General features: G+C 56.3%; 12 protein-coding genes across 12 annotated transcripts; 6 read left to right on the top strand and 6 right to left on the bottom strand.

Moving 5' to 3' along the window:
* Positions 1-23: 23 nt before the first annotated feature.
* BDV59DRAFT_111276 (UDP-galactose transporter HUT1) lies at positions 24-1,680 on the top strand. The gene is made up of 2 exons (XM_073686608.1): positions 24-478; positions 529-1,680. Exons 1-2 carry the CDS (start codon positions 255-257, stop codon positions 1,592-1,594), a joined length of 1,290 nt encoding a protein of 429 aa, XP_073551425.1. The 5' UTR covers positions 24-254; the 3' UTR covers positions 1,595-1,680.
* Positions 1,681-2,372, bottom strand: BDV59DRAFT_111264 (peptidylprolyl isomerase). Its single transcript, XM_073686607.1, has 3 exons — positions 2,186-2,372; positions 1,994-2,096; positions 1,681-1,933 (listed from the first exon to the last, which is right to left on the bottom strand). Exons 1-3 carry the CDS (start codon positions 2,294-2,296, stop codon positions 1,779-1,781), a joined length of 369 nt encoding a protein of 122 aa, XP_073551424.1. The 5' UTR covers positions 2,297-2,372; the 3' UTR covers positions 1,681-1,778.
* A 116-nt stretch (positions 2,373-2,488) lies between these two features.
* Positions 2,489-3,329, top strand: BDV59DRAFT_199019 (uncharacterized protein; the record flags this gene model as incomplete). Its single annotated transcript, XM_073693277.1, has 2 exons — positions 2,489-2,593; positions 2,646-3,329. The coding sequence occupies 2 exons, from the start codon at positions 2,489-2,491 to the stop codon at positions 3,327-3,329; spliced, it is 789 nt and encodes a 262-aa protein (XP_073551423.1).
* BDV59DRAFT_171168 (putative 3-oxo-5-alpha-steroid 4-dehydrogenase) lies at positions 3,052-4,685 on the bottom strand. Its single transcript, XM_073688533.1, has 3 exons — positions 4,400-4,685; positions 3,871-4,333; positions 3,052-3,820 (listed from the first exon to the last, which is right to left on the bottom strand). The coding sequence occupies exons 1-3, from the start codon at positions 4,490-4,492 to the stop codon at positions 3,420-3,422; spliced, it is 957 nt and encodes a 318-aa protein (XP_073551422.1). The 5' UTR covers positions 4,493-4,685; the 3' UTR covers positions 3,052-3,419.
* Positions 4,686-5,240: 555 nt separating this feature from the next.
* Positions 5,241-9,774, top strand: BDV59DRAFT_111144 (putative histone deacetylase complex subunit (Hos4)). Its single transcript, XM_073686605.1, has 3 exons — positions 5,241-7,014; positions 7,084-9,278; positions 9,344-9,774. Exons 1-3 carry the CDS (start codon positions 5,829-5,831, stop codon positions 9,569-9,571), a joined length of 3,609 nt encoding a protein of 1,202 aa, XP_073551421.1. The 5' UTR covers positions 5,241-5,828; the 3' UTR covers positions 9,572-9,774.
* A 202-nt stretch (positions 9,775-9,976) lies between these two features.
* BDV59DRAFT_199016 (40S ribosomal protein eS12) lies at positions 9,977-10,575 on the top strand (the record flags this gene model as incomplete). The annotated part of the gene is made up of 3 exons (XM_073693276.1): positions 9,977-9,991; positions 10,052-10,379; positions 10,451-10,575. The coding sequence occupies 3 exons, from the start codon at positions 9,977-9,979 to the stop codon at positions 10,573-10,575; spliced, it is 468 nt and encodes a 155-aa protein (XP_073551420.1).
* A 223-nt stretch (positions 10,576-10,798) lies between these two features.
* Positions 10,799-12,823, bottom strand: BDV59DRAFT_111087 (GID4/VID24 family protein). Its single transcript, XM_073686603.1, has 2 exons — positions 11,306-12,823; positions 10,799-11,220 (listed from the first exon to the last, which is right to left on the bottom strand). The coding sequence occupies exons 1-2, from the start codon at positions 12,690-12,692 to the stop codon at positions 11,030-11,032; spliced, it is 1,578 nt and encodes a 525-aa protein (XP_073551419.1). The 5' UTR covers positions 12,693-12,823; the 3' UTR covers positions 10,799-11,029.
* Positions 12,791-13,765, bottom strand: BDV59DRAFT_111157 (uncharacterized protein). Its single transcript, XM_073686606.1, has 2 exons — positions 12,988-13,765; positions 12,791-12,890 (listed from the first exon to the last, which is right to left on the bottom strand). Coding segments are annotated over exons 1-2 (462 nt in total). The 5' UTR covers positions 13,448-13,765; the 3' UTR covers positions 12,791-12,888.
* BDV59DRAFT_111031 (D-galactonate dehydratase) lies at positions 13,633-15,487 on the top strand. The gene is made up of 3 exons (XM_073686602.1): positions 13,633-13,672; positions 13,759-14,102; positions 14,167-15,487. The coding sequence occupies exons 2-3, from the start codon at positions 13,927-13,929 to the stop codon at positions 15,140-15,142; spliced, it is 1,152 nt and encodes a 383-aa protein (XP_073551417.1). The 5' UTR covers positions 13,633-13,672; positions 13,759-13,926; the 3' UTR covers positions 15,143-15,487.
* Positions 15,289-16,768, bottom strand: BDV59DRAFT_199013 (uridine-cytidine N-ribohydrolase; the record flags this gene model as incomplete). Its single annotated transcript, XM_073693275.1, has 5 exons — positions 15,289-15,837; positions 15,896-16,212; positions 16,278-16,482; positions 16,539-16,546; positions 16,606-16,768. The coding sequence occupies 5 exons, from the start codon at positions 16,766-16,768 to the stop codon at positions 15,289-15,291; spliced, it is 1,242 nt and encodes a 413-aa protein (XP_073551416.1).
* Positions 16,769-16,873: 105 nt separating this feature from the next.
* On the top strand, positions 16,874-20,804 carry BDV59DRAFT_110727 (PXA domain-containing protein). The gene is made up of 3 exons (XM_073686600.1): positions 16,874-17,494; positions 17,556-18,366; positions 19,816-20,804. Exons 1-3 carry the CDS (start codon positions 16,981-16,983, stop codon positions 20,504-20,506), a joined length of 2,016 nt encoding a protein of 671 aa, XP_073551415.1. The 5' UTR covers positions 16,874-16,980; the 3' UTR covers positions 20,507-20,804.
* A 2,079-nt stretch (positions 20,805-22,883) lies between these two features.
* BDV59DRAFT_110730 (uncharacterized protein) lies at positions 22,884-23,795 on the bottom strand. The gene has a single exon (XM_073686601.1). It carries the CDS (start codon positions 23,530-23,532, stop codon positions 23,002-23,004), a length of 531 nt encoding a protein of 176 aa, XP_073551414.1. The 5' UTR covers positions 23,533-23,795; the 3' UTR covers positions 22,884-23,001.
* Between the last annotated feature and the right edge of the window lie 572 nt (positions 23,796-24,367).

Below are 24,367 nucleotides of genomic sequence, written 5' to 3'. Positions count from 1 at the left end.
ATGGCGGGGAGAAAAAAAAAAGTCGGCGGGGAAAATCCCGTGGATGTAGTAATTAATTCCGCGCCGGATGTGATTTCAGAAGAACACATGGCATCATTCTCCATGATCTCTCATAATCTCGCCCTCGCCCCCTTTCCAACTATCCTCTCTTCGTCGCAGCTGCGCGTTAGTTGTTTGTCTCCTGTGATCTGCTCTGTCGCTCTTTCGTCCGTTTTCTTGCTTGATTCTGTCTGTCATCTCCATAACTCTGTTTCATGGCGCGGCAGAAGCAAACGGCGCCCTCACAACGCGCCACTTCGTCAGAATTGATGCATTTACTTCCAAATGGAACTGAATCGCAAACAAAGCATCCGAACGGAGATCCCAAAGCGCATGTCGCCAATGGCAGAGTTGCGAAGCAAGACGCGCCTGAAGCAGCCCCGGAGGCGCCAGGCCTGACACAACTTGCAATCTGCGTGTTGGGGATCTATGCCTCATTGTATGTCTACCCTACCTGTGTTCGAGTCCAGAGACAGCTAACATGCAAAGTCTCTCATGGGGCGTCCTTCAAGAAGCCATTACCACTGTCTCCTATCCTGTATATCCCCCTACGGCAGCCGAACCGGAGCCCCCAACTGAACGCTTCACCTTTTCGATCGTTCTGAACACCATTCAATCCTCCTTCGCAGCCATAACGGGCTTTCTCTACTTGTTCTTTTCGACTCCTGCCGGCAAGAAAGTGCCCTCGATCTTCCCGACACAGAAGATTCTCTTCCCCCTTCTCCTCGTCAGCATCTCCTCGTCCCTCGCCTCGCCCTTCGGATACGCCAGTCTCGCACACATCGACTACCTGACCTTCATTCTGGCCAAGTCATGCAAACTGTTGCCCGTCATGTTCCTGCACCTCACGATCTTCCGCAAGAGATACCCCCTGTACAAGTACGGGGTCGTCCTGCTGGTCACCCTGGGGGTCGCGACGTTCACTCTGCACCACCCGGGAACCAGCAAGAAGGTCGCTGCATCTGCCGCGAAGAACGCATCGGGATCGTCTATCTGGGGCATCTTCCTACTGTCCATCAACCTCCTCCTGGACGGCCTGACGAACACCACGCAGGATCACGTTTTCAGCTCGCCGCAGGTGTATACGCGCTTCACCGGCCCGCAGATGATGGTGGCCCAGAACGTCCTCTCGACGCTGCTGACCTCCGCGTACCTCCTCGCCATGCCTCACCTGTCCTCCACCGGCATCCTGCATGCGGTCCTCCCGATCCCGATCCCCCCCTCGACCGAGACGGAGCTGACATCCGCCATCTCCTTTCTGTCGCGACACCCGGAGGCCCTCAAGCATGTCCTCGGGTTTGCCGCCTGCGGCGCCGTCGGCCAGCTGTTCATCTTCTACACGCTGTCGCGCTTCTCGTCGCTGCTGCTGGTGACGGTCACGGTCACGCGCAAGATGCTCACGATGCTGCTGAGCGTGTTCTGGTTCGGTCATTCGTTGTCCGCGGGCCAGTGGCTGGGCGTGGGGCTTGTCTTTGGGGGGATTGGCGCCGAGGCTCTGGTGCAGAGGCAAGAGAAGAAGGCGAAGGAGCGGGCCAAAGCCGCGAAGGGGGAGTAAGCGGGCGTGCATGTGATGGTACGCCGTGTATAGACCGCGATGGAATCTGATATTTGTAATCGCATGACTCTTCCGTCATTCCTCATTCCTCGTTCCTACATGATGTTCGCTGGACAGGAGAAGTGGTATAGAAACAACCAGTAGACAGTAGACAAGGCGCCACAGGCACAGCATGTATTGCGGTTTACTTTCTACCTTCGACCATGATGATGTGGTATCCGAATCCGGTCTTCACGTCGGCGTACTTCGGATTCCCCGTCGTGCTCGGCTCCAGCTCGTAGGCGGCCTTTTCGAACGTGGCGTCCAGACTGCCACGCACCTTCCAGCCCAGAGAGCCTCCTGCGCGGGGGGTACTGTTAGTCGGGTGGATCGGCCGGGACAGACGGGGGACCAACATACCCTGACGAGCTTTGTCTTCCGAGTACTCTCTCGCGACGTCGTCGAACTTGGCGCCGTTTCGCAGCTTCTCGAGGGCTTCTTCCTTCTTGGAGAACTTCTCGCACTGTCGTCAGTGGTCAGTATGGCGGGATTCCGGAAGTGCAGACTGCCATCTCCACGAAAGGATGTCTACTCGAAGCGTCGCAGACGTACGAGAATATGCCGAACGTTGATGGAATTCGCGGGCTTCAGACCCTTGCCCTTATCTCCGCCCTCCTCCTTCCCCTTGCCCTTCTTGTCGCCGCCTTTGTTCTTGGGTGCCATTGTGATCACAGGTCCTAGAAAGACAGCCAGCCGCTGGTGGTTGGCGGGTGAAGTTGAAAAGAGAGCTGGAGGTGGGGCAGGTGGGGTTGGGTTGCGCCTGAGGCAGCCCCAGCCTATATACTTCCTTCCATTCCCCTTCATGCATTCCTTACGCAGTACATCTACCTAGGTAGGTTCTACGGTAGCTTTCCGATGGCGTCCGACATCGAAGCCGCCCGCATCCGCTCCTTACCCGAAGATGCCTTCTACATCGCGGATTTCATCACCGAGGAAGAAGAGCAGACCCTACTGCAGAAGGTACGCAGTACGCCCATCTGTCCTACGCAGTACAGGGCTAACCCAAGCCTAGATCACCACAGCACCTCTCCCCCGCTGGACACACCTCTCGCACCGCCGGCTCCAGACCTGGCCGTCGGCGCTCTCCAAATCCAACACCCTGATCGCGTCCCCGCTGCCGCCCTGGCTCGTCTCGCCTATCATCACCCCACGCTTCGACGCCCTCGGCATCTTCGCCGATGCGCCGCACCGCGCCCCCAACCATGTCCTCGTGAACGAGTACCGCCCGGGCCAGGGCATCATGCCGCACGAAGACGGCTCGGCGTATTACCCGCTCGTGGCGACTGTGAGTCTGGGGGCGCCCATTGTGCTGGATCTGTATGCGAAGGAGATTGCGGAGGGGCAGGCGGAGGCGGGGACGACCGCAAACGAGGCCGGCGCAGACGTAAACGCCGAGCGGGATGGAGGGCGGCGGCGGGGGCCGCAGCATCGCATCCTGCAGGAGCGACGCAGTTTGCTCGTCACGCGGGGTAGAATCTACACGGAGTTTCTGCACGGCATTGCGGAGACGACGGTGGATGAGGGTCTCGGGGCGGATTCCATCTGCAACTGGGATCTGTTGCGCGAGCCGGCGGTGTTCTACGGGGGCCGCCTGCACAGAGACACCCGGATTAGCCTGACGTATCGGGATGTGCGGCAGGTGGCGCGGTTGGGGAATACGATGAAGTTTCTGGGGAAGAGGGACGGAGCAACGTAGTCTACGGCTACATGGTAGGGTATGGCTAGGCTCTGGATGGCTTGGCTTGGTTTGTCTGATTTGTTCTTCGCCCGCGGCGCGCTCTACGTGTTAGTACACGCCTGGGACCATGATCCACCGGTCCCGCACGGCGTCGTCGCCGAACTTCTGCCGATACCATGTCTTGGTGCCTGCGGCGGTGACGCCAAGGTTGACGGCGACGAAGACCAAGGCAGACAGCAGGGTCTTGTTGAGGAAGTGGCCGGGCGGGGCGGCCAGCAGGGCCAGCGACAGGTAGATGGCGCATTCGGCGGTGTAGTGCGGACAGACGATTCTGCGGAAGATGGGGTGAGTGGGGAGGGAGTATTTCTTCAGCGAGAAGAGGTAATGGTGGCAGTCGTGTTGCACGCCGGACGCAAACAGGAAGAGAGGTAAACAGAGGAAGGTGCGAAGCGAGGGCACGATGGTCACCTTGACATCGTCCAAGGTGAAGGGATGCGACAGGAGGGCGGCTGACAACGGAGTCAGTCATTGCGGGGGAGGAGGAAGGGGGATGATTTACGTGTGCCCTCGATCCAGATGGCCACCGAGATGGCGACGTAGAAGGCGATGCCTACAAGCCAGTGGCCGAACCACATGCGGGAGGACGACGGCTTTGCGAAGAGAAAGCACTCGGAGAGGCGGCGCAGGCCCTGCACCAGCATGAGGAACCAACACAGCATCACCTGATGGATGGACATGGAAGGGGCGTGTAGTCGGTCCGGATGGATTCTGGAGGCGATGGCTTGGAACGACGGGGTGTGCAGGATGAGTAGAAGGGCCCAGAAGACGGACGACAGCACGGAGGCGATGTAGAAATGAGTAAAGTAGCTGTGAGGGACGCGCAAGGTGGCTAGGAAATCGAGACCGCGAGCGACAGGCGATGGCGCTGGCGAGGAGCCCGACTCGGCCGCGGCGGTTGTTCCACGAGCCCCGTAGGGAACGAAGCGCAAACGCAAGGCATCCCACAGGTTGACGGAGAGGATCTGGAGGGAAGAGAGAGGTGGTTATAGTGGATTCTGGGGGAATCTCGAGGGTGGTCCGGAGTATACCAGGCAGGAAGTGAAGAGGAAGAAGGACCGCAGGAGATCGATGGGATCGGTGTGGGAGAGGGAGGAATCCAGCAGACCCGCGAGGAGCTCCATGATGAAAGAGATTGAAGAGGTTGAAGGTTTGAAGTTGATGCAAGTCGAATTATGTCATCTGGGCAGGGAAATGACAACGCCGCGAGGCAGTCACGTTCATGAAACCGCCCCGTGTGGGGAACACTGGAAACCCCGAGCGGGCGTAAACAAATAAACGCAGAGACTCCCTTTTCTGGAGCGGTCGACGGGGTCTCGTGAGATAAACAAGCTGCATCCACATACCTCGAGTCCATACCACATCACCATGACACCACCATTTCCCCCCTCTTTCTCCAAGAGGAATTCTGTCTCCTTAACGGCCGATCGGGGATGGGCGGGTCCAATCATGATCCAATGACCCAACGAACATGCAACACCGACCAATCCACGGCCGGCCGGTGGGAACCAGGGGGTGGGGCGATAAGCGGGCGGTCACTGGGGATGCTGATTGGTGTAGACCGGGCAGATCGCTGCAGTTCCGGTGGAGTCCGGGAAAGTCTTTTCCAGGCTAGTCCGGTTGCGGCAACGGCTGGCCCCCTGCTGGGCGATGATTGGAGGGAGGGCTGCTGCCCAGCGTGATAGTCGACGTATCGATCAGGGAAATGCTGGACGTCTTGCTCAGGACTTAGGTGTCTCTGTCGTTGCAACTGAGGCCCATCGTGTCGAGACAGGAGTTGATGGTGAAGGGGTTTTTATTCCAGAGATGATGGGGCCTCAGGTTTAGTACGGAGATACCTAGGTATATATGGATGGTAGTAATACCAGATGGTAGTATGTGAGGTGGTAACGAGTGACTCATCACAGGATGAAAACTACCGGGTACGAATCATCCCATACTGGGGCTGACTAACCCACTGGCTCGCTGGTGGCCAAAAAGTGGGCGAAAAAAACCCAGTAATGTTAATACCTCGAGGAGCTTCAGCTGCAGTTGCCCAGTGGTAAATTTCCCCAGTCATCCGTTTCATCTCCTTTTACTTCCTCTTCTCACTCCCTCTCTCTCTCTTCCTCTTCCTCTCCCTCTCCCCTCCATCTTCCTCTTCATCTTCATCCTCATATCATACGACGACACGACCACCGCGACTCCCTTCCTCCCTTCCATTTAACCTCTCGTTCCACTCTTCCCCTCCTCCTTTTCACACCCTTTCACGTCGTACTTTCACATCGTCTCTTACGACTCCCTCTTGCTCTCTCCCCTCTCATCCGGTCCATCATTCTCCTCTGGCCCATCAGTTCCTCCTATCGTGCTCCCCCACCGGCGTCCGCGCTTCTCTGCGGGTGTATCTGGCCACCAGTCCTCCTTTCCGCCACGGCCCCCGAAAATGACGAGCAGAACCCCCACAAATCGACTGCTACCGCTATGAGTGATGTTGAGGCCGTCTCCTCCGTACCAGCTGCCCTGGATGCCGATCAGAGTGCTCTTGCGGTCAAGGTGAACCACCAGCCTCCCTCAGGACCACCTCCCTCGCCCAAGAGGGCTTCTCAGCCCCCGCCTCCCCGAGGGGTCTCCCGTCCTGTGAAGGAGTCGGAACCGGTCGTTGCTGGGGAGGGTGACGGGCCAGCAAGCCCCAAGGCTGACTCGGAGGCAGAAACCATCATCCAGTCGGGCCGAGAGTCTCTGTCCCCCGAGAAAAGGCGCAAGTTCATCAAACATGACCCGAAACACCCTGACCATAGGCGGGAGCTTCCTCCTGAGAGTGATCTCCCCCCCAGTGACTGGCACGTCCGGAACCGAAATTCCATGAATGGCCGCCCGCCTAGCCCCCGCCCGAGGACTGTGTCGCCTCCCTCCATCGTGAAAGTCGAGAAGCCCGAGGACTCCCAGTCGGTTTCGAGCCGCATCGAGCCGTCCGCTTCGAAACCACCCCGGAAACGCAGCTTTAGTGAGACGGCCGACGGAGACGCTGATTCGTCTCGTTCGGTGCGTCACGCTAGCGCCGCCAGCGCCCGTCCTCGGGAGCGAAAAGACTGGAATGGTGTCTCCCTCCCTCGACCCGTGTCCAACGATCGCTCGGTCTCCCCCGTCCGCTCGTCCCACAGACGCACCGCTTCCGCCACCCAGCTCAGTGCGGGCGAGATGCAACGGAAGAAGAAGGCGCCCACCCCTCTCCTCACAGGATTCACCCGCCAAAGTTCTGAGGATCGCCAGTCGGTGTCGTCTTCCACCAGTGGCTCCCCCTTGCCCAGCGCTCATGCTCGGAAACTCGGGTCGGTTGATGGTGCGTCTGCGTCGCCGGCACGGCCTATGGGCCACAAGAAACAGCGTGACCAAAACGGTCGGACCCGGTTAGCCCGTGCGTGCGCAGCCCAGGAACTGGAAGTTGCTATTGCACGGCATGCCGAGCGTCCGGAGGACCTGAATGTAGCTGACAACGCCGGGAATACTCCCTTGCAGATTGCGTCCCTAGAAGGATGTGCACCCATCGTGAAATTCCTCCTCGAGGCGGGTTGCGAGATTGACACGAAGAATATCGACAAAGACACCCCTCTGATCGATGCCGTTGAGAATGGCCACCTCGATGTTGTGAAACTATTACTTGAAGCAGGTGCGAACCCCCGCACCTTGAATGCCGAGGGCGATGAGCCGTACGAATTGGTTCCGTCCGATTCCGAAGATTATGAAGAGATCCGGCGAGTGATTGCGGAGGCCAAAGACAATCCCCGACCGAACCGGCGATCCGAAGAGCGTGCTGGTTCGGAGAATAAGGAGCCACCATCCCGGCGGATCTCAGCGGAAAGCGCCCGCGACTCGCCCCCCGTGCATCGACAACGCAGTCCACCAATGGCCCCGACGACGAAACGCAGGACCGTACGGAGTGAGGCCACCCGAAACGATCTTTTGTGGACTACCGCCACCCGAGAGAATTTGCAGGCATTCGCGGCCAAGGGCGACATGGCTGGTGTGGCTAATATCCTCAACGTTGGGCAGAAGGCTGATGCCGAATCCATGATCGCTGCTGCTAAAGGTGGCCATGATGAGGTTATCTCGCTGCTTCTCGGCATGGGGGATGCGGACCCGGACCCGGACCCTGTGTTCAACGGTGCCCAAAAGCCTGGCTACAATACTCCTATGTTGGCAGCTATTGGCCGGGGGAATATTAACGTTATCAAAATCCTTCTGAACCAACCCCGATTCAACCCTACCCGTCGACCATACAAGGATCGCACTTACTTTGAACTTTCTCGAGAGCGCAGAGCAGATAACTGGGAAGAGGAATATGATCTCCTCCGGGACGCGTACGATGCTTACATTCGCGCAAAGAAGTCGCGGAGACAGGACATTTCCTCCCCGCGGCGACCACGAGAGAGAGAGAAGGAGCCCCGTCGTCCTGTGCGCCGGGATTCCCCCTCTCCCGTCGCCCGGCCCCGCAAGCCAGTAGATAGCCATCGCGATGTTGCCTCCAAAGACGCGGGTCTGTCGAAGGAACGCAAACGAGATGGCCTGGTCCATACAAAGGAGAAAATGCCGCCAAATCGTCCCAGATCCTCCCATGACCACGATGGATCTCGCGCAGAGCCAGTCAAATCGAAAGCGCCGTCGTCATCGCGGGATGGTGATTCAACCAATGTTGCCCGTGGAGAAGACGCCCCTAAACGGCGACGACTGATTGCAGGAAGACCTCCGCAGGACCGCGATCGCCGGAGACCGAGCCTTCCGTCATCAGACTCGTTGTCTGGCCGGGACGAAGGCTCTCGGCCGCGTGCTGACCTCCCCTTGGATTCCAACAAACCAGGGCCTCCACCGTTGAAGCGAGGTCGCAGTAGCGTTAGTCCAGAACGGGCTCGGGCGATTGATCCTGATCGGCAAGCGCGCGAGCTCCAGAAGAAGAAGCGACGGGTCCTGTCTGAAGACGGTACGACGCCGAATATAACGAATGGCAGCCCCAAGAGAAGCGTGGAAGATGTCGACACGAAACCAGTCGCCCCGAAGTCGGATGATGATCGTCATTCGGAAAGGGAACATGGCCCTGCGAGAGGTCCCGATGGACTTGATGGAAGCACGGCGCGCAGATCCGTCAAGGAGGAAAAAGACAAGCGCGATCCCGATGCACTGCATCATGTACCTATGGAAGGTGTTTTGAGCGCCACCGAAAAGGCCGAGGCCGAAGCGGAACAGCGCCGGCTGAAAGAGGCTGAACAGGCCGAGAAGGAGCGGCTGGCCGAGGAAGCGCGCGTAGCCGCCGAGGCCGAAAGGGCCCGATTGGAGAAGGAGGAAGAAGAGCGTGCTGCCCGGGCGGCGCGCTTGGCTCAGGAGAAGGCGGCGGAGGAGGAACGCAAGCGTAAAGAAGCGGAACAACGGCGAATCAAGCAGGCAGAAGACGAGCGGCAGAAGCGGCTCGAGCAAGAGAGAGCACGCATGGCGAAACTGCGCCGAGAGCAGGAAGAGCAAGAACAGCGCCGACGGGATGCGCTGCCCAGTCGACTACGCATCGCGGCGAACCTGGTGGGATCTAACGATCCACAGGCACGGAGTCATGTGTGGTTGAGGAAGTTCATGCCGGTCGTTACAGCAGAGACCCGACAACTCGACCCGAGCTGCAGTCCTGACGTCGCTGATGAGAAATGGGTGCCGAACTACCTGGTTGCTCCATTGTTGGCGACAAATGACCTCCAGCTGTCCCAGTATGCCAGTTGGGAGAAGCGTGAAGCCACACCAACCCAACGGATGAATCTATGGCGGGTGACACGGAGAATGCTTGTCCAGGCCGAGGACACGGAATTCCTGGGCTCGTCATTTGAACAGGTCATGCAGAAGGACAACGAAACGCGGCCCAAATACTTCGATATGGAGCATGTATTCTGGGTTAAGGTATGTTTCCTTGTTTCTCCCCACTTTACGGTGTCTGGTTGAATTTTGACTAACTGGGAGTGTAGTTGTCGGACTTTATGGACCTCGTTCCCCATATTCCACACCTGCACGGATTGGACATGCAGTTCCTGAAAATGCACATCGACCAGGAACCGTCCGCGCCATCTGCGTTCGCCTTTCAATCCAATGGACATGTTGCCGAGCCTCCGCATCTGGAGCAAGCCGCTGGGTACCCGAACGGAATGAAGGGTCTCACCAATGGCTTCAGCCATCGCCAAAGTACATACGTTTAATCATTTCGCTGCATTCATTCTCTGGCGATTATCAGTTTAGCTTGTACAGGGAGGGCACTTTCTTTTTTTGTGATGTATGACTATGATACCTCTGATGATGAAGTTTCGCCGATAGCGAGACAATAGACTGGCCTGCGGTCATGGACTGAACGAGTAGATATGAATGTCGATGTAGAGCGCATGAGAGTAACTCGCATACTCCGGCAACCCGATTAGATAAGCAAGACAAATCAGCCAATCAAAGCGGTGGGATGCAGGCCCTTACATAAGCCTAGGGCACACTGACGGGGCCTCATCAAATTTAGCGAGAAGTTCTCGAGATTCCACATCCGCTCCAACCACCAAACCAACCACCATCTCACTCTTTGAGGAAAATCCGACAGAGAGACTCTGAACAAATACAAAATGGTACGCAGTGCAGTCCCCGGGATGAACAAAACACCGCGAGGCAATGGCTAATTGACGCTCTCCCCCCCACAGTCGGACGGAGAAGAGACTGTTTCCAACCCCCCCGTTGCCGCCGCCGATGAGGTCGAGGTCAGCGCCGACGCCGGCGCCGGCGGCCAGATGTCCGTTCTGGATGCCCTGAAGGGTGTCCTGCGCATCTCCCTCATCCACGACGGCCTGGCTCGTGGTCTGCGCGAGGCCGCGAAGGCCCTCGACCGTCGTCAGGCTCACATGTGTGTCCTGAACGAGGGCTGCGAGGAGGAGGCGTACAAGAAGCTCGTGGTCGCTCTGTGCTCCGAGCACAAGATCCCCCTCATCAAGGTGCCCGATGGAAAGATGCTCGGCGAGTGGGTCGGTCTTTGTATGTCTTGCCCATACTCCTGGCTTATTGGAGGCGCAGAAGAGTATAGAAGGCTAATTGGTTGCTCGCAGGCCAGCTCGACCGTGAGGGTAACGCCCGCAAGGTCGTCAACTGCTCTTGCGTCGTCGTCAAGGACTGGGGTGAGGAGTCCCAGGAGCGCTCCGTCCTCCTTAACTACTTCCAGACTGAGCAGTAGATTACTCGCTGACCTCTCTCGCTGTGGTCTTTGTCTGATGCATGGCGATTGAGCCCGGGAATGAGGCGGCAGTGGTGTTGGAGGCTGGGTCTGCATGGTTTCGATGTTGTGTCCCTGTGACGATACTTACTCCCTACCTTTCTCCGGGATCTCAGTGGAATCCGGCTCGTCCAATATAAGGAACAAAAAGTAAGGAGCAAGCTGGATGCATTTGTGCCTAGTGCTTGTGTAGTTTGTAGACATGGGCGTGGTATGGCTATTTAGGAGCCGTGCCCGTGGGATGTAGCAGTAAAATGAAAGAAATCGTGCATGCATGTGGGAGGGAAATGTACGAGAGTATCTGACAAATGCGCAGCCGCCCAAGGGAGAAAGGATAACGCCGTTATGCAAGCAATACATGGATGATGGACATGGACAAACATGAACAAGAACCGGAACGCCCTACTTGGAAATGCTACCGGAACGCGTACGACGGGCACACCATCTTCTTGGTTTCCGGGGCCAGGGAGAGTTGCTGGTACGGCGAACTGCCGGGGTCGTAATAGAGACCCTCGATGTGACCGCTTTCGCGGTGCAGGGAGATGTAGTAGAACCCGGAGATGGTGAGACCCTGTCGCGAGTCGGTGGGGGTGATGAAACAACGTTCTATACGGAATCGATTAGCGTCTGGTTGGCTGACGGCTTCCGTCAGGGTCACGGTCACTCCCCCCATCATCATGACAGGTCTTACCTTTCCACCGCATCAAGATCCACCCCCTGGATAATTCCTCCGTAATCCACTTGCGACTCACCAGGTTCCTCGTCATCTCCTCGTCGCTCAAGTTCTTGAACGGCTGCAGCTCGCGCCAGTATGTGCTGTCGATTTCCGCGTCGGCCTTGAAATTCTTCGTCTCCAGCGTGTGCGTGTTGAAGTCGATGATCTCGCCTTCGAGGAAGGTGATGATGTGTGCGTCGTGTGACGGTGACGTCTTGTCGGGGATGTTGTACGCCTCCATCGTCCCGGAGAGCGTCATGTCATGCTCGTTCACGTCGTGGATGGTGACTTTCACCGGCCAGTTCTCGTCCTTCCCGGCCCCGAGGTTGTATATGTTGTTGGCGAGGTAGCGTCGGCCGCTACTCGTGTACACGCTGATCCGGTTGGAGTTGGAGTTGGAGTTGGAGGAGGAGGTGGTGGTGTTGTTCGGCTCGCTTCCGTTGACGATCATCGGGTCGTTCGACAGAGGGGAGGTCGGCAACCGCTGCGAGAAGATCGAGTTGATACTGCTGGCGGCTCGCTGGGAGCCTGCGAATACCATCCCCGGTCGCAGCCAGGAACAGACCGGGGGCGGGGCGATGGAGGTGGTCTCGAGGATGAAGTCCTCCTCATCCCAGGGGAGAAAATCGAGCTGGACGAAGCCGCCGGCCGCTGCGGAGGTCAAGCTCTCCTCCAGCGAATTCGACTCGCGGAGGCGGTCGAGATACTTGATGGTTTCCTTTAATCGGGGGCTGGGCGGATTCTCCATGTGGAGCTGTCGGTGCGCGCTGATGCGCGCGCGCAGGTCATTGTGCGTCAGAAGCCGATGCGGTTCCCCCCGGCTGCTGGGGATGAACCGATATGCACGGGAGGCGGCGGACCGGTCTCTGCTCTCTTCGGACTCCTGGCCCGACCGTTCTCGATCGAGAAGGTAGTTGTGGAGGGTGCGGGTGCGGGAGAAGCGCGGCTGTCGTCGGACGGATTGGAGCAAGGCTTCAGTGGAGGAGAGAGAGAGTTCCGGACGGTCTCTGGGGCGATGGATACTGGGCTCGGTCGGGTGATTGGGGGCGGTAGTCGAATCAGGGTCGTGGCGGGCAGGACGTCGGGGGGGTCCGCTGCGATCGGAGAAGCGACCGAACCACGAGGAGATGGTGTTGCTGTCCTGCAGCGGTTCGTACGCGACGTCGTTGTCGGGGTCATCGTCGTCATCGGAGGCCGGCGCCCACCCGTACAGGGACCGCGAATTGGAGACACGGCTCTCATAGTTGGGCATATTGCTCGGGGGAGGGAGGTGGTCGGGATCCGACTCTCGTTGGCGGCGCACGATGGGGATGCGCCGGTTGATCTCGACGGACATCAGGTTGCTCGAATCGTCCAGATCCATGCGGTCTACTTCCAGTTCGGACAGGATTTGCTGTCGGCGACGTCGTTGACGACTGAGGGAGGAAGCGGAGTCGGGAGGCGAGCGTACACGAGACCGCAGGAAGCTCACGTTATCATCATGGGCATCATCGGATGCGGAAGCGGGGACAGCAGACGGCACGGGAATGGCAGCGGCGGCGGAAGGGGACCGAGGGGTATCCTGCAGGGAGAAGTTAGGCAAAGGTTTTCAGTGGACGAGGCGAGGGAAGTATAAATAAGAGGGGACTAGAGACTGCAGCGTCCCAAGAGACACGAACAAAGCGGATCCGGCTGGGTTTCTATCACGTTCTTCTTCAGAATGCGATGCAGCCACGGGCGACCGACCCTCAGCGTTCGAGATCCACCTCTAGCCGCAAGGGGGGAATTCCCAGGAAACTCCACGAGTCGGGATTGTCGCACAGGACTGAGACAACGTACCAGAGGAGTGTTGGCTGGGGGCATGGTCAGGTAAGGCTCTTGAACCGAGGGAGGAGATGCAGCGGTGGCGGTGGACGGGGCAACCCGCCGAGGGAAATCAGGATCAGCCAGAGGGAGTGAGAAAGGAAGGGAGGATTCTGTCGGAGGGATTCTGTCGGTGATCAAGAGGATGCGAGAGGAGGGAGTCGAGAGGAGAGAGGGTCGAGAGGAAGAAGAAGAAGACGAGATGGTGGCCGACGGGATTTCTGGTAGTGACGGTTGAGTAATGGCGATGGTGCCCATGGGGTCTGGTGGAACCATCCATGGTTCTCGTTCGTTCCCCTTGACTGCCCGACTAGTAGGTATCTAGTAGGTATCTCTGCGTACATCCGGTATACTCTGGTACTCTGCACTCTCTGATTCTACTTGGCTCGCTGTGTTTGCTCCTTGGGTGTTGGACCAACGTCTGTCGTCCACTGCCGACGTCAACCTCCGACGTCTCCGCCGATCTCTCAACCGTCTTTCTGCAGAAACCATCTGGGGACGGTACGCCAGACCTCCTCTTCAAGACCAGTCGGGGTCTCCCATCACTATACTATATCCTACCTACCTGATATTCATGTCACAACCAGGACAGTCCTCTTCAATGACTGGGTCTGCACTCGGGAATCCCGGAGCAACTCCGACGGAAGACCCTCTTCCCCACGCGGGATTGCATCTCCATACTCTGGAGTAGACAGCAGACATCTTGCGCTCTCCTTACTCCTTTCGCCCGTTCACCCCAACATTGCCTCTCCCCGATGGCCAAAATCAAGTCCATCGAATACTTCCGCGTCCTCCCCCGCTGGCTTTTCGTCAAGATCGTCGACGAGGATGGTCGATATGGCTGGGGCGAGAGCACTCTGGAAGGCCACACCGAAGCCATCGAAGGCACTCTGAACGCCTTGTGCAAACGCTTCATTGGATACGAAGCCGAGTACGGTTCTTCTCTTTCTTCTCGGCCCCGTTGCATCCCCTACCTAACCAGCTCCCCGGTCTAGTGACATTGAACATGTCTGGCAAATGGCGTGGCGTCTGGGTTTCTACCGCGGTGGTCCCGTCTTCATGTCCGCCATCTCCGGCATCGACATCGCCCTGTGGGATCTCAAGGGCCGTCGACTGGGTGTCCCCGTCCACCAGCTGCTGGGCGGCAAAGTGCGCCACAAACTCTCCGTCTACGCCTGGATCGGCGGGGACCGACCCGCGGACGTCGAAGCCGCCGGCAGAGCTCGTCTCGCACAAGGCTTCAAAGCCATCAAGATGAACGCCACCGAGGATGTGAACTGGCTCGACTCGCCCAGCGTGCTGGATTCCAGCGTCGACCGCCTCAAGGCCGTCAAGGCCCTGGGCTTGGATGCCGCGCTCGATTTCCATGGCCGTTTGCACAAGCCCATGGCCAAACAACTGGCCAAGGCCCTCGAGCCCCACCGTCCGCTCTTCCTCGAGGAACCGCTGCTTTCCGAGCACCCGGAGGCCATCAAGCAGCTCGCTGGCCAGCTCTCCTGTCCCATCGCCTTGGGCGAGCGTCTCTACAGTCGCTGGGACGTGAAGCGCTTCCTGGAAGACGGCAGCGTCGATGTCCTCCAGCCCGATATCAGTCACTGCGGCGGAATCTCCGAGCTGCGTCGCATTGCCTCCATGGCCGAGACGTACGATGTGGCCATCGCCCCCCATTGTCCGCTTGGCCCCATCGCCCTGGCAGCCTGTATGCAGGTGGACCTGGCGACACCCAACTTCGTCATCCAGGAGATGAGTCTCGGCATTCACTACAATACCGAGGCGGGTGACTACGACATCACCACGTACGTGAAAGATGCGAGCGTGTTCAAGGTCAAGGACGGCTTCGTCGATGCGCTCACCGCCCCGGGACTGGGCATTGACGTCGACGAGGAAGCGGTGCGCCGCGTGGCTGAAATCACGGAGCCCTGGCAGCCGAAGGAGTTCTTTGGCCCCGATGGCAGTATTCGGGAGTGGTAAATTGTGGATCTGTGGCCGGGTGCGCGAATCGGTGGTTATTTTCATATGGCAGCATGCGTGATATGATTGGAATGACATTCATGACTTTGATGTGTGATCTAGATAAGTAGGAATCTATCCAACCGAACAGGCACTATACCGTCTACTCAGGCTGCCTTTTGACGCGCAGCATTGCAATCATCCGCCCGCTGAAGACATTCTAGGATGAGGTTCCAGAACGCTTCCAGGTCCACGCCTCTGGGAATGGCAACTCCCTGCTCGGTGGGGGTGATGCGAGATTGGCCGAGGGCACCAGTCAGCTCCGCATCCGTTCCGTGAAGACCATCAGTGACAACGTCGACCGTAAACCGCTCTCCATCTCGATCGTCAAAGATCAACGCCTGACCGGGATGTTGTTTGGCGAACGTCGGGTTGAGAGTCGACAGCACGACAGCCACCGCCAGAGGGTCGTGCAATGGCGGACCGTTGGTCAGACCGAACACGGATTCGTAGGTCGATGAGAAGAACACAAGCAGGTCAAACAGCATCTGTCGTAGGACTGTAGGGGGCACAGAGGGATCACCTATGCCATGTAGGATTCGAGACTGAACGTCTCGCGAGGCAAGGACTTGATGAGTGAGGTCAAGCGGAATCAGCGTCGTCTTGGAGGCCAGAATCGGGTGGCTAAAGATCGACTGGGAAGCTTCGGGGTCGCACTATACATCGGTCAGAACAGACCAGCAATGCCGGAGGACTCAAAACAGAGAGGCCTACGTAGATGTTGAATTCTGCCAGCGGGGTCACGTTCCCAATCCGTGTCTCTTGCCCATCTATGCGGCTGATCGGTGCATCCGAGAACCCCTCACCGACACCCCCGCCCATGATGCTGAGACCCTGGATGTGCTCTGCTACCTCCGGGAACGTGGCGAAGAGCAGGGCGACGTTGGTCAGGGTGCCGGTGGCCACTACCCAGGGAGTGCCCTTTGGCTCTGCCAGAAGAGCATCTCGCATTGCCAGAATAGGATTTCTATCGGTTATGGGAGCTCGGGTAGCAACCGGTAAAAGGTCAGTCCCCTCAATGCCGGAGTCGCCTGGTGATAACGCGGTGTCTTGTTAGATGACTGAGTCGATTCATAGGAGGGCCAAATCTCTTTACCGTGGATATTGGGGGCATAGATGGCTGGTCTGCAGAATGGCTTCCTACGGCCCGGGTAGACGGGGATCTCCGGCCGGCCGATAGCTTCCAGAATCCTGGTTGCGTTGACCGTGGTGTTCTGTAGCGAGGCATTGCCATGAACAGTGGTGATCCCAAGGAGGCGCAAGAAAGGGTGGTGTGCGGCTACAAGAATGGCGAATGCATCCTACCATTGTGTAAATCCAGTGGAATGAACACGCATCAGGGACTATCCGTACTCACATCATGGCCTGAGGACAGGTGATTAGCATCGGATCCGGTGGATGGGGGATATGAACGAGGTTGCTACAGACCTGGGTCGCAATCCAACCAAACAGGGATCGGTCCGTCTGTTGGGGAAGCCATTCTTGGAGGGCATCCAAGGCAGCTTCGAATCGAACAGTCGACAGGAAGTCGGAACAACCGATGGACAGGACGGAGGATCCATGGATAGAGGAGCGGATGCTTAACATGCGGGGATCTGATAAGCCCCCTATCGCCCTTATCGGAAAAGCCCTATGCCCTACTTTCCTGTTGGGGAACACCTCCGCGTCATTGCTGCTTCCGCCCCGTCGACGATACATCTACATCCATCTTTCTTCCTCCCCTTCATGCAAACTTGACCTGGTCTACGTCGCTCCTCCTACCCCTCTCTCAGTGATTTCTTATTCTGTCCTGGCATGCAATGTCCAGTGACCCTCCGCGCCCCGGCCTTCACCCGGTCTCCCATCTGAAAGCCGGCCCGACAACCTCGAGTTCGCGGTCAACCGTCTCACCAGTGTCATCAACCTTACAGCAACCATCACACTCGCCACGCAAATCACGGCAGAAGCATCCCAGTCGCGACGAGCCTTTTAATTTGACTAGCGACAGGGCCACCATTGCACTGATCCGACGTATCTTATGCCCTCAGTCGGCCAACAACAGCGGCACTCCCGGTCCGCAGACCCTGGAGGAGTTGCCTCCCCTTACAAGCTCAAACGAAGTCGACCGTCAATTATATGCACTGATAGCAATAATAATAAAGGAATTTGTTCTGTCCTGGTACTCGAAGATCACCACAGACCAGGCTCTCGTCAATGAAGTCCTTCAGGTCATTGCGCATTGTACCCGTGCGTTGGAGCAGCGACTGCGTAGTACCGACGTGGCGGGACTCATCCTGGATGAGATACCGGCTTTGATTGAATCACACATTATATGTAAGCTGATGCTGCCTATGGGTCTCGTACGGGATACGTACTGATGACAGATGATGTTCAGCGTACCGGCTGGCGAAAGAACAATCTCACGACTCCGGGTTCTCTCCTTCTCTTCGAGACATATATCATACCTTGAGCCCTCATCCGGGCCTTTACCCGGTTCCAGACCCGTCGAACCCTCGTGCTTGTGAAAAGCAGCTAGAGAATGAGGTAGCCTATCGCCAGCTCCTGGTGCAGGGCATGTTGGCAGTACTGCTCCCGACAGAGGACTTGGAAAACGCCTGCCTACGGACTTTGGTTGGGGATATTCTCGCGGATCTCATCCTTGGGAATGAAGTCAGTAGGAAAATATGCGAAGGGTGGTTTCTGTGGGAGAGTGTTACAAAGCTTCTTGAGGCGGTGGGACAATCCAACAACACTGAAGGCAACCCAACAGACACAGGAATACGCCAGCAAAATCAACTGCAAAGATTCGGCTTGCTATCTCCCAGGGAGGATTTCCAGAGTGGAAGTTCGTCACAAAAGGGCCAATTACGCATCCCAGACTGGGTGTGGGCCGGTGTTCAACTGGTTTATTTGACATATTTGAGCTTGCAATTTATCCTGACTGGTCTATTCCGCGTTGCATCAACACCTCTTGGATCATCATCAGCGAACTCCGCCTCTCCAATCGACTCCCCAGACGAGATGGCCACCTTCGGCAGATTTCCAAAGCAGCGACCCGTCCTCCAGTATCGAGTATATAGCATGGTTTCGCAACTCTTGGATGTCCCTCGACGAATGCCCTGGCTTGGAGGGCTGCTGGCGCTACTCCAGTACCAGGTCGTAGCGGGTCCGGGCAGGTTAGGTGACACTGGTAGCGTGCTTGATAGGTAAGTCTCATGCTCCTTTTGCATACATGTTCGTCAAACTTTCTTCCCCTCTGTTACGGTGTCGTCTCCTCTGTGGGCCGGACGGCGCTTTTGCCAAAAGAATGATCCTGAAGGCTGCGCGGGATTTCGGCTGTGGAGAACAGTGAAGGAGGGCAGGTTCGATCTCCGAACCATGATCTACGCCTGTGCCTGTGCGAAGCTGTCCTTCGTCAGAGCAAATGGTGCGAGTCATTGGTAGATGGTTGTGCATACCATGCGTATTGCTCGCATGCTGCTTCGATCACTTGATCTACTGGGAGGTACATTTTGGATCCTGATTCGTCCATCCCCTGTCGTATGGCTCTTACCAGCTGTGACTGGCGCATACGGTTATTTTACATTGTCCGTATCATTGTGACCGACTGCAATATCTGTGGTCATCTTGTCCCTTCGGGTGATTATGACGATGGCAGTCCTGCAGTTGTCTGATCATTTCCTGACCAGAATGCCTGCCTCGGGCATTCCGTCCGTGACGCTTGAATGTGTCTGATCCCCTGTCAATCTATATACCCACTACGACCAGCTTTGAACGGTGGCCACCGGTTAGTGTGAATGGGCTGGGCCGGCCCTTTCCGTCCCGCTCAATCCGAGCCTGCTTCTCCCGTATGACAGGGACAACGTGCACTCTTCGGAGGATAGATGACTTCTCGCCATGAAAATCCCGCGGGTTATCTACTCCTCTTCCTCACCAGCCGCGCAAGTCCGAATCCCAGCTGTGAAAACAGGGTTCCATTCGGGGACCTGGTTCGCAATCAAACACTAGGGAAGGAAAAATGAGGCGAGACACAAGATGATTCGTGACGATCGCCTAGAGATGGGCTAAGTACATAGCCATTCGACTTCGCAATTTTGCATGGATGGAGCAAGCACCGCTTTTCTTTCCTATGAGGGCCAATCACCGAAATTACCTGCATGGTCCTGGATTAGAATTGCAGCCGAGGTCGTCGGTGGTGTTCAGTCGTGCTTCAGCGAATTCTATGGCCTCGCTCCATCTACACGCATTCTCTCCGAGACAGAAGGATGAGCGGAGTCGATTCTTGTTCCTGTATCGACGAACTTTTCGTCATCTCCAGCCTTGGGCTCTCGCTCATCGCACCAATCGATGGCCCAAGCTCCCTCGACACACCTTGGTCTAGTAGATCGCATTAGGCCCACCGCGAATCCTTCCCGGTCTTTGTTCTGGCTCCGTCCGGTCCTTTTTTTTTTTTTTGTTACCCCTCGTCGGTTTTTTTGCGTTACACTCTCCCTCGAAAGCCAAAAAAAAAGTCCTTCTCCACATGCCTAGGGTTCTTCTACCAGGGTTCTCTCGCTCTACCGTTGCGGAATTCGACTGTTCATTCGTCTTTCCTTCCCTGAGGGGGTCCTTAGCTAGCGCTGGTCTGAATTTCTCCTAACTTTCTCCACTTCTAGGTTCCTTCGCGAGACGATTGAGGAGTATCTTCTGACCCCCACTTTACTTCCCAACTTGCTTCTCGCGTCGAGGGCGGCACTGTTCCCCTCGAACGCTCGTCCCCCAGCCGCCGACCCGACGCGACCTCCGCAGTTGCTGTCCGTGCAACCGCCCGCGCCCCCTCCAGAAAGGGGTCGCCCGCCTAACGATGCGCCAGCGGCAAACACCGCGAGCAGTAGCGGCTCGACGCCTATTGTGGTGGTGACTGCGCCTTCCTTATCGCCGGACCAGTCCGTTCCCGCGCCCGACATCGTCTCCATCAAGCGACAGTGCGCCGGGAGAATTCTCTCATTCGTTCCCCGCGCCGTCGCCCGGCGCTTCTTTGGTCTCTCCTCAACACATGCGACTGAATACGCACCCCCTGACTGCCAAGGGCACCCGCACCTGAGACCTTCCTCCCAGGACCCCTCTAGGTCATCTTCGCCTGCCTCCTTTGCACACAGCAGTCCGGATGATCTGCTTCTCCTGGAGGCGGTTGAAGATGAGATCCTTGACCTATTTGCCGATTCATATTGCAATAAGCATTTAATCTACGCGATTATTGAGACTATCCTAGCGAAGCTCCTGCCTGAGTTGTCGGAGCGTAGTCTCACCGAATTGATGGAGGACAGGGGCATCCCCCTGGCTAGCAGCCGCAGCAGCAGCAGATGAAGCTGAGGTCATCGCTGTGGCCCCTATCGGTCAACCCCCTCTTTTGTCTTGTATCCTACCATCTTCCCATGATAGGCTGGTCCGACATGATATATCATTTAATGACAATCGTATTTTCGGTTTCATTGCTTCCGTACTTAGGTCTTAGTCCGTAAGCGGGTTGGGTTCCAAGGTTGGTTCTGTAAACGTCGGAATATGGTGCCGATTAACCTGGGCAAGTAGATCATCTAGACAGCTCCTTCTATTACACAAGCGCCAACGAGTTGGTATTGTAAGTTGAACCCAACCAGGGAATCTCGTATGCTTTCCACAGGTCGATGGATAATAAGGATACCCCACCGGGGAGCGTTGTAAGCAACTCGCAAAGGTATATACGTTTTTACAGAGGGGAATTAGAGGGATAACAGGGAAGAATATGCAACAACCAAGAAAAATATTAGACGAGCAAGGAGGCCTGCAGAACAACCAGCCAGTGGTGTTCTTGGGCTCGCAAGGAACGCCAATAACCAAAGTACTTGGGGCGTGGATGGTGCCTGTAGAGGGGCCCTTATCTGTCGAATCATGGACAAACGGATGAATAGTGAAGACAAGGGAAATGACTCAAAGATGCGGTGAGAAATTGGCTGGAAGAGTAGGAATGAGGGGGTCAAAAGGCCGGGACAAGGCAAAATCACTCAGAGGCCACAAGAGCAGGGGAAGGGGAAAAAAGAAAAAAAGAAAGAAAAGAAAAGAAACCAGGAAATATCGTTTGCCGCTGTTTAGCCGTTCCATCCGAAAGCCCCAAAACGACCCGTATCTCGAAAATACCCAATGTCGATGCAGTTTGCGCGAGCGTCCCACTTTAGATATGCGCACCGGAAAAGCAAAAGAAAGAAAGGAAAACACACTTCAGCAAAGATTCTCAAAGGGAAAAGAATTGGAAGAACAAAGCCCCAGGTAATGTAAAAGCAAATATAAAACCCGATTCCATACTCCACAGAGCCGGAGCTGGCGCCCCTCCTTCCGTGTACACCTGAATATCGTATAGTTGAGGTCGCCCTCTTGCGTCTGTATCCTTCAGTTTTATCCCAAGCCCAGAAGACCACTGGGTCGTATTAATGAAACAGGGAATCATGGAACATATCAAGCAAATGCAAATAATACAACACGAACCACCCAGTAACTAGAAGAAGAGATAGGGGCATCAATGGATGCGAGATTGGAGTGGAAAGTAACCATCGAAGTCACTAGCTTGCTCGTCTCTAGGACGGTGCCAATCTTGGACGGCCATTAGACCATGCTGTGGATGCTTCGCTTCTTCGTTACATGAGGCATATCTTCATGCTCGTCGATACGTGTAAGGCCCCCTGGAAGCGTATTCTGAGCATTAGCGAGCTCAAGCCTCTCCATCAGCTTGCCAATAGTCATGTATTCTTGTGCACCCAAGCCAGCAGGCTGGTGCTCAAAGTAACTCATTACCAACTCCAGGGCCCTCCGGGCTTCATCCTGTGTCGGCGAACCTGGAGAGCTCACGGGGGAGACAGTGTTCGATTTCGAATATAATGGCGGGTACACAGTTTTTGTCTTGATCTCGGGGTTGCTGCGGTTTCTCTTGATCGTGTTGGAGGACGTGTCAAGACCGGGCTTGAATATTGGATTGTGTTCCCCCAGGGATGGCTCCGGTATCGTGCCAGCAAACGGCAGGTGCATGTCTGGCTTGGAAGAAAGCGGGTCTGGACCATCTTCGGTAGCCATGATGTTCGGGTCGACCACACAAATGGGGAGCGTCTGACTGCGAGGTCTATTAGAACCTATATCTGTAGATGAATTCCGCGATTGGCTCGTAGGAGTGAACGGACTATCCGACACAAAAGTTGAAGAAGGGCTAGTTACGCCAGCGGACACGGACGAGGTTGTATCGAGTGATGTGGCACTTTTCGCATGCGCAAGTCGATAATCTCCAAAGGCCTCGGAAATACCTGCTCGGATGTTCTCTTGACTCTGCGTAGGCGACAACGCTGACGGCGATCCGAGCCCCGTCGGCGAGATGGGTGACAGAACACTTGGGGACTGGACAGCTGAAGCTAACGGCGAGGTGATGCTTAAGCGGGTAGGGCTTTCTGAATCGCTTTTGGCTCCGAAGGAGCTCTTCCGAGACTTAGCACCCATCAAGTTGTTCTTCTGCTTGAATTTCTCCAGCCAAGTCGCACTCAGCACCTTCTCTTTCCCATCTGGACTACCGCAGGTGCTCGCGAAGAACAGCGCCTTTTCCCGTATCATGTCGTCATTAAGAGGATACCCCTGGCGCTGATAATTTCTGACCCAGTTTGACAGGGCCTTTTCGATATCCGGGACTCTTCCCTTGGCCTTTTTGATAGGAGAACGGCTTCCATCGTCCGGATTCAGATATTTCTCCTTTTGACGCAACACCTTGGAGACAGTACTTTAACGAGGGGGAAGGTTAGAAGGGCCCTTGCGTGGCCCGGACAAACCGTCCGGGAACAGAATGAGTGACGTTACCTTCTTTCCACTCCAAAAAGCGCTATTCGGAAAATGTCAGTCTGAGAGTTCTGCCCAAGTGAATAAAGAATGTGGATTTTACCTCCGATGTCTGTCTGCTTTGCAGTTTTATGCTCTTCATGATAAAGACACATCCGCCGTCGGTCCTCATCAGTGAGCGTCCTTCGCGGAGTAGAGCTACTTGTCGAGGACTTTCGCACTGGGGGAGCAGGAGGCGGGGGCGACACAGTAGAAGGAGGATGAGGGGGAGGAGGAGGAATTGGTTCGGGTGGTACGCTCCCTTCCGGGTATTGCGATTGGGGAGTGAGCTGGCTGGGCCAGCTACTCGAGGGCAACGTTAAGGGCAGAGAAGCATAAGGAGGTGGGATTGAAACCCCATATGCAGAATCCAAAGGGACAACGCCGTATCCAAAGCCATGATAGTCGAGGGGCGGTGAATGCTGCTGCGTATGGGGAAATGAGCCCATATCCACCCATGGGGAGTGGGCAAACTCGCTCTCCTGTGTGTGAGAACCCTCCGTATCCATGGTGGTTAGACACAGAAGGGGAGGCAGTGGCACCTAAGTCGTTGTAGGCTCGCCGTCACACCCGATGCCACACTGGTATGATTCGTTGTCGTGACCGCTGCGCAAAATGACAAAATGAGGGAAGAGAGAAGGAGATAGAGAAAATGTGGTCGGGGCAGTTGAAGCTTGAAATAAGAGAGACGGTCAGTCGGAACACGAGGGCGGCATGCGCATGTTCAAGCAGTGAGCGACAGGCTGATTATGCGAAATACAGCGGCTGCAGATTTGCTAGGAAGATGATAATGACTGAGATCCCGCGAGGGTGAATTGTATCCAGCTCCAGAATATCAAAGGTACACCAAAGCTATTCCGAACGATCGATATGTATACAGGATGGGGTACAGAAAGCTCTCTCTCTCTTTTGTACAAGGGGCACTGAGAAGCACAGCGGGGCGGGTGAAGGTGAGCATGCAGGCGGATGCAGCAAAGACATGGATATAAGGAGTTTAAAAGAGGATCAGGTCGGGGGCGCACGCACAGCGATGATCAGTGAATGCGACGAACGAGTAAGGAATAAGGATGAGGAAGAGGCGGAGGAGGGGGGAAGGTCGAGAAAAGGATAGGAGGAGAGCGGTCGAGAGAGGTACGGGCGTAGTCCGAGAGAGATAGATGGTGAGAGGTGGGAAGAAGGTAAGGCAGGTGGCAGGCGTCGATGTATATAGTTATACGCCATGCAGTCGGGAGATCTGTATGGCAGAAGCCCGGCCAGGTAGGGCTCGGTCTGGATGAGGCAGGTACGACTACTATACTGTCATTCGATGTTGGACTGATAGATTGGAACATCAGGACGATCTCG

This window comes from Aspergillus ambiguus, assembly GCF_047715705.1.
Source record: "Aspergillus ambiguus strain CBS 117.58 unplaced genomic scaffold BDV59scaffold_4, whole genome shotgun sequence".
NCBI classification, from domain to species: Eukaryota; Fungi; Ascomycota; class Eurotiomycetes; order Eurotiales; family Aspergillaceae; genus Aspergillus; species Aspergillus ambiguus.
This window is presented reverse-complemented; position numbering and strand designations above follow the sequence as displayed.

Bases quoted from the DNA above. Each gene is read 5' to 3' on its own strand.
- BDV59DRAFT_111087 (XM_073686603.1), bottom strand. From the start codon at position 12,692: ATGGATCTGGACGATTCGAGCAACCTGATGTCCGTCGAGATCAACCGG. The intron at 11,221-11,305 runs GTAAGACCTGTC...GATTCCGTATAG, and splicing joins GATCTTGATGCGGTGGAAAG to AACGTTGTTTCATCACCCCC.
- BDV59DRAFT_111144 (XM_073686605.1), top strand. From the start codon at position 5,829: ATGAGTGATGTTGAGGCCGTCTCCTCCGTACCAGCTGCCCTGGATGCC. The intron at 7,015-7,083 runs GTGCGAACCCCC...CCGATTCCGAAG, and splicing joins GAAACTATTACTTGAAGCAG to ATTATGAAGAGATCCGGCGA. The intron at 9,279-9,343 runs GTATGTTTCCTT...CTGGGAGTGTAG, and splicing joins AGCATGTATTCTGGGTTAAG to TTGTCGGACTTTATGGACCT.
- BDV59DRAFT_171168 (XM_073688533.1), bottom strand. From the start codon at position 4,492: ATGGAGCTCCTCGCGGGTCTGCTGGATTCCTCCCTCTCCCACACCGAT. The intron at 4,334-4,399 runs GTATACTCCGGA...TCTTCCCTCCAG, and splicing joins TCCTCTTCACTTCCTGCCTG to ATCCTCTCCGTCAACCTGTG. The intron at 3,821-3,870 runs GTAAATCATCCC...CTCCGTTGTCAG, and splicing joins CATCTGGATCGAGGGCACAC to CCGCCCTCCTGTCGCATCCC.
- BDV59DRAFT_111031 (XM_073686602.1), top strand. From the start codon at position 13,927: ATGGCCAAAATCAAGTCCATCGAATACTTCCGCGTCCTCCCCCGCTGG. The intron at 14,103-14,166 runs GTACGGTTCTTC...TCCCCGGTCTAG, and splicing joins TTCATTGGATACGAAGCCGA to TGACATTGAACATGTCTGGC.
- BDV59DRAFT_110727 (XM_073686600.1), top strand. From the start codon at position 16,981: ATGTCCAGTGACCCTCCGCGCCCCGGCCTTCACCCGGTCTCCCATCTG. The intron at 17,495-17,555 runs GTAAGCTGATGC...GATGATGTTCAG, and splicing joins GATTGAATCACACATTATAT to CGTACCGGCTGGCGAAAGAA. The intron at 18,367-19,815 runs GTAAGTCTCATG...CTCCACTTCTAG, and splicing joins ACTGGTAGCGTGCTTGATAG to GTTCCTTCGCGAGACGATTG.
- BDV59DRAFT_111264 (XM_073686607.1), bottom strand. From the start codon at position 2,296: ATGGCACCCAAGAACAAAGGCGGCGACAAGAAGGGCAAGGGGAAGGAG. The intron at 2,097-2,185 runs GTACGTCTGCGA...CACTGACGACAG, and splicing joins TCAACGTTCGGCATATTCTC to TGCGAGAAGTTCTCCAAGAA. The intron at 1,934-1,993 runs GTATGTTGGTCC...CCCCCCGCGCAG, and splicing joins GGAAGACAAAGCTCGTCAGG to GAGGCTCTCTGGGCTGGAAG.
- BDV59DRAFT_111276 (XM_073686608.1), top strand. From the start codon at position 255: ATGGCGCGGCAGAAGCAAACGGCGCCCTCACAACGCGCCACTTCGTCA. The intron at 479-528 runs GTATGTCTACCC...TAACATGCAAAG, and splicing joins TTGGGGATCTATGCCTCATT to TCTCTCATGGGGCGTCCTTC.
- BDV59DRAFT_111157 (XM_073686606.1), bottom strand. From the start codon at position 13,447: ATGGTTCCACCAGACCCCATGGGCACCATCGCCATTACTCAACCGTCA.
- BDV59DRAFT_110730 (XM_073686601.1), bottom strand. From the start codon at position 23,532: ATGGATACGGAGGGTTCTCACACACAGGAGAGCGAGTTTGCCCACTCC.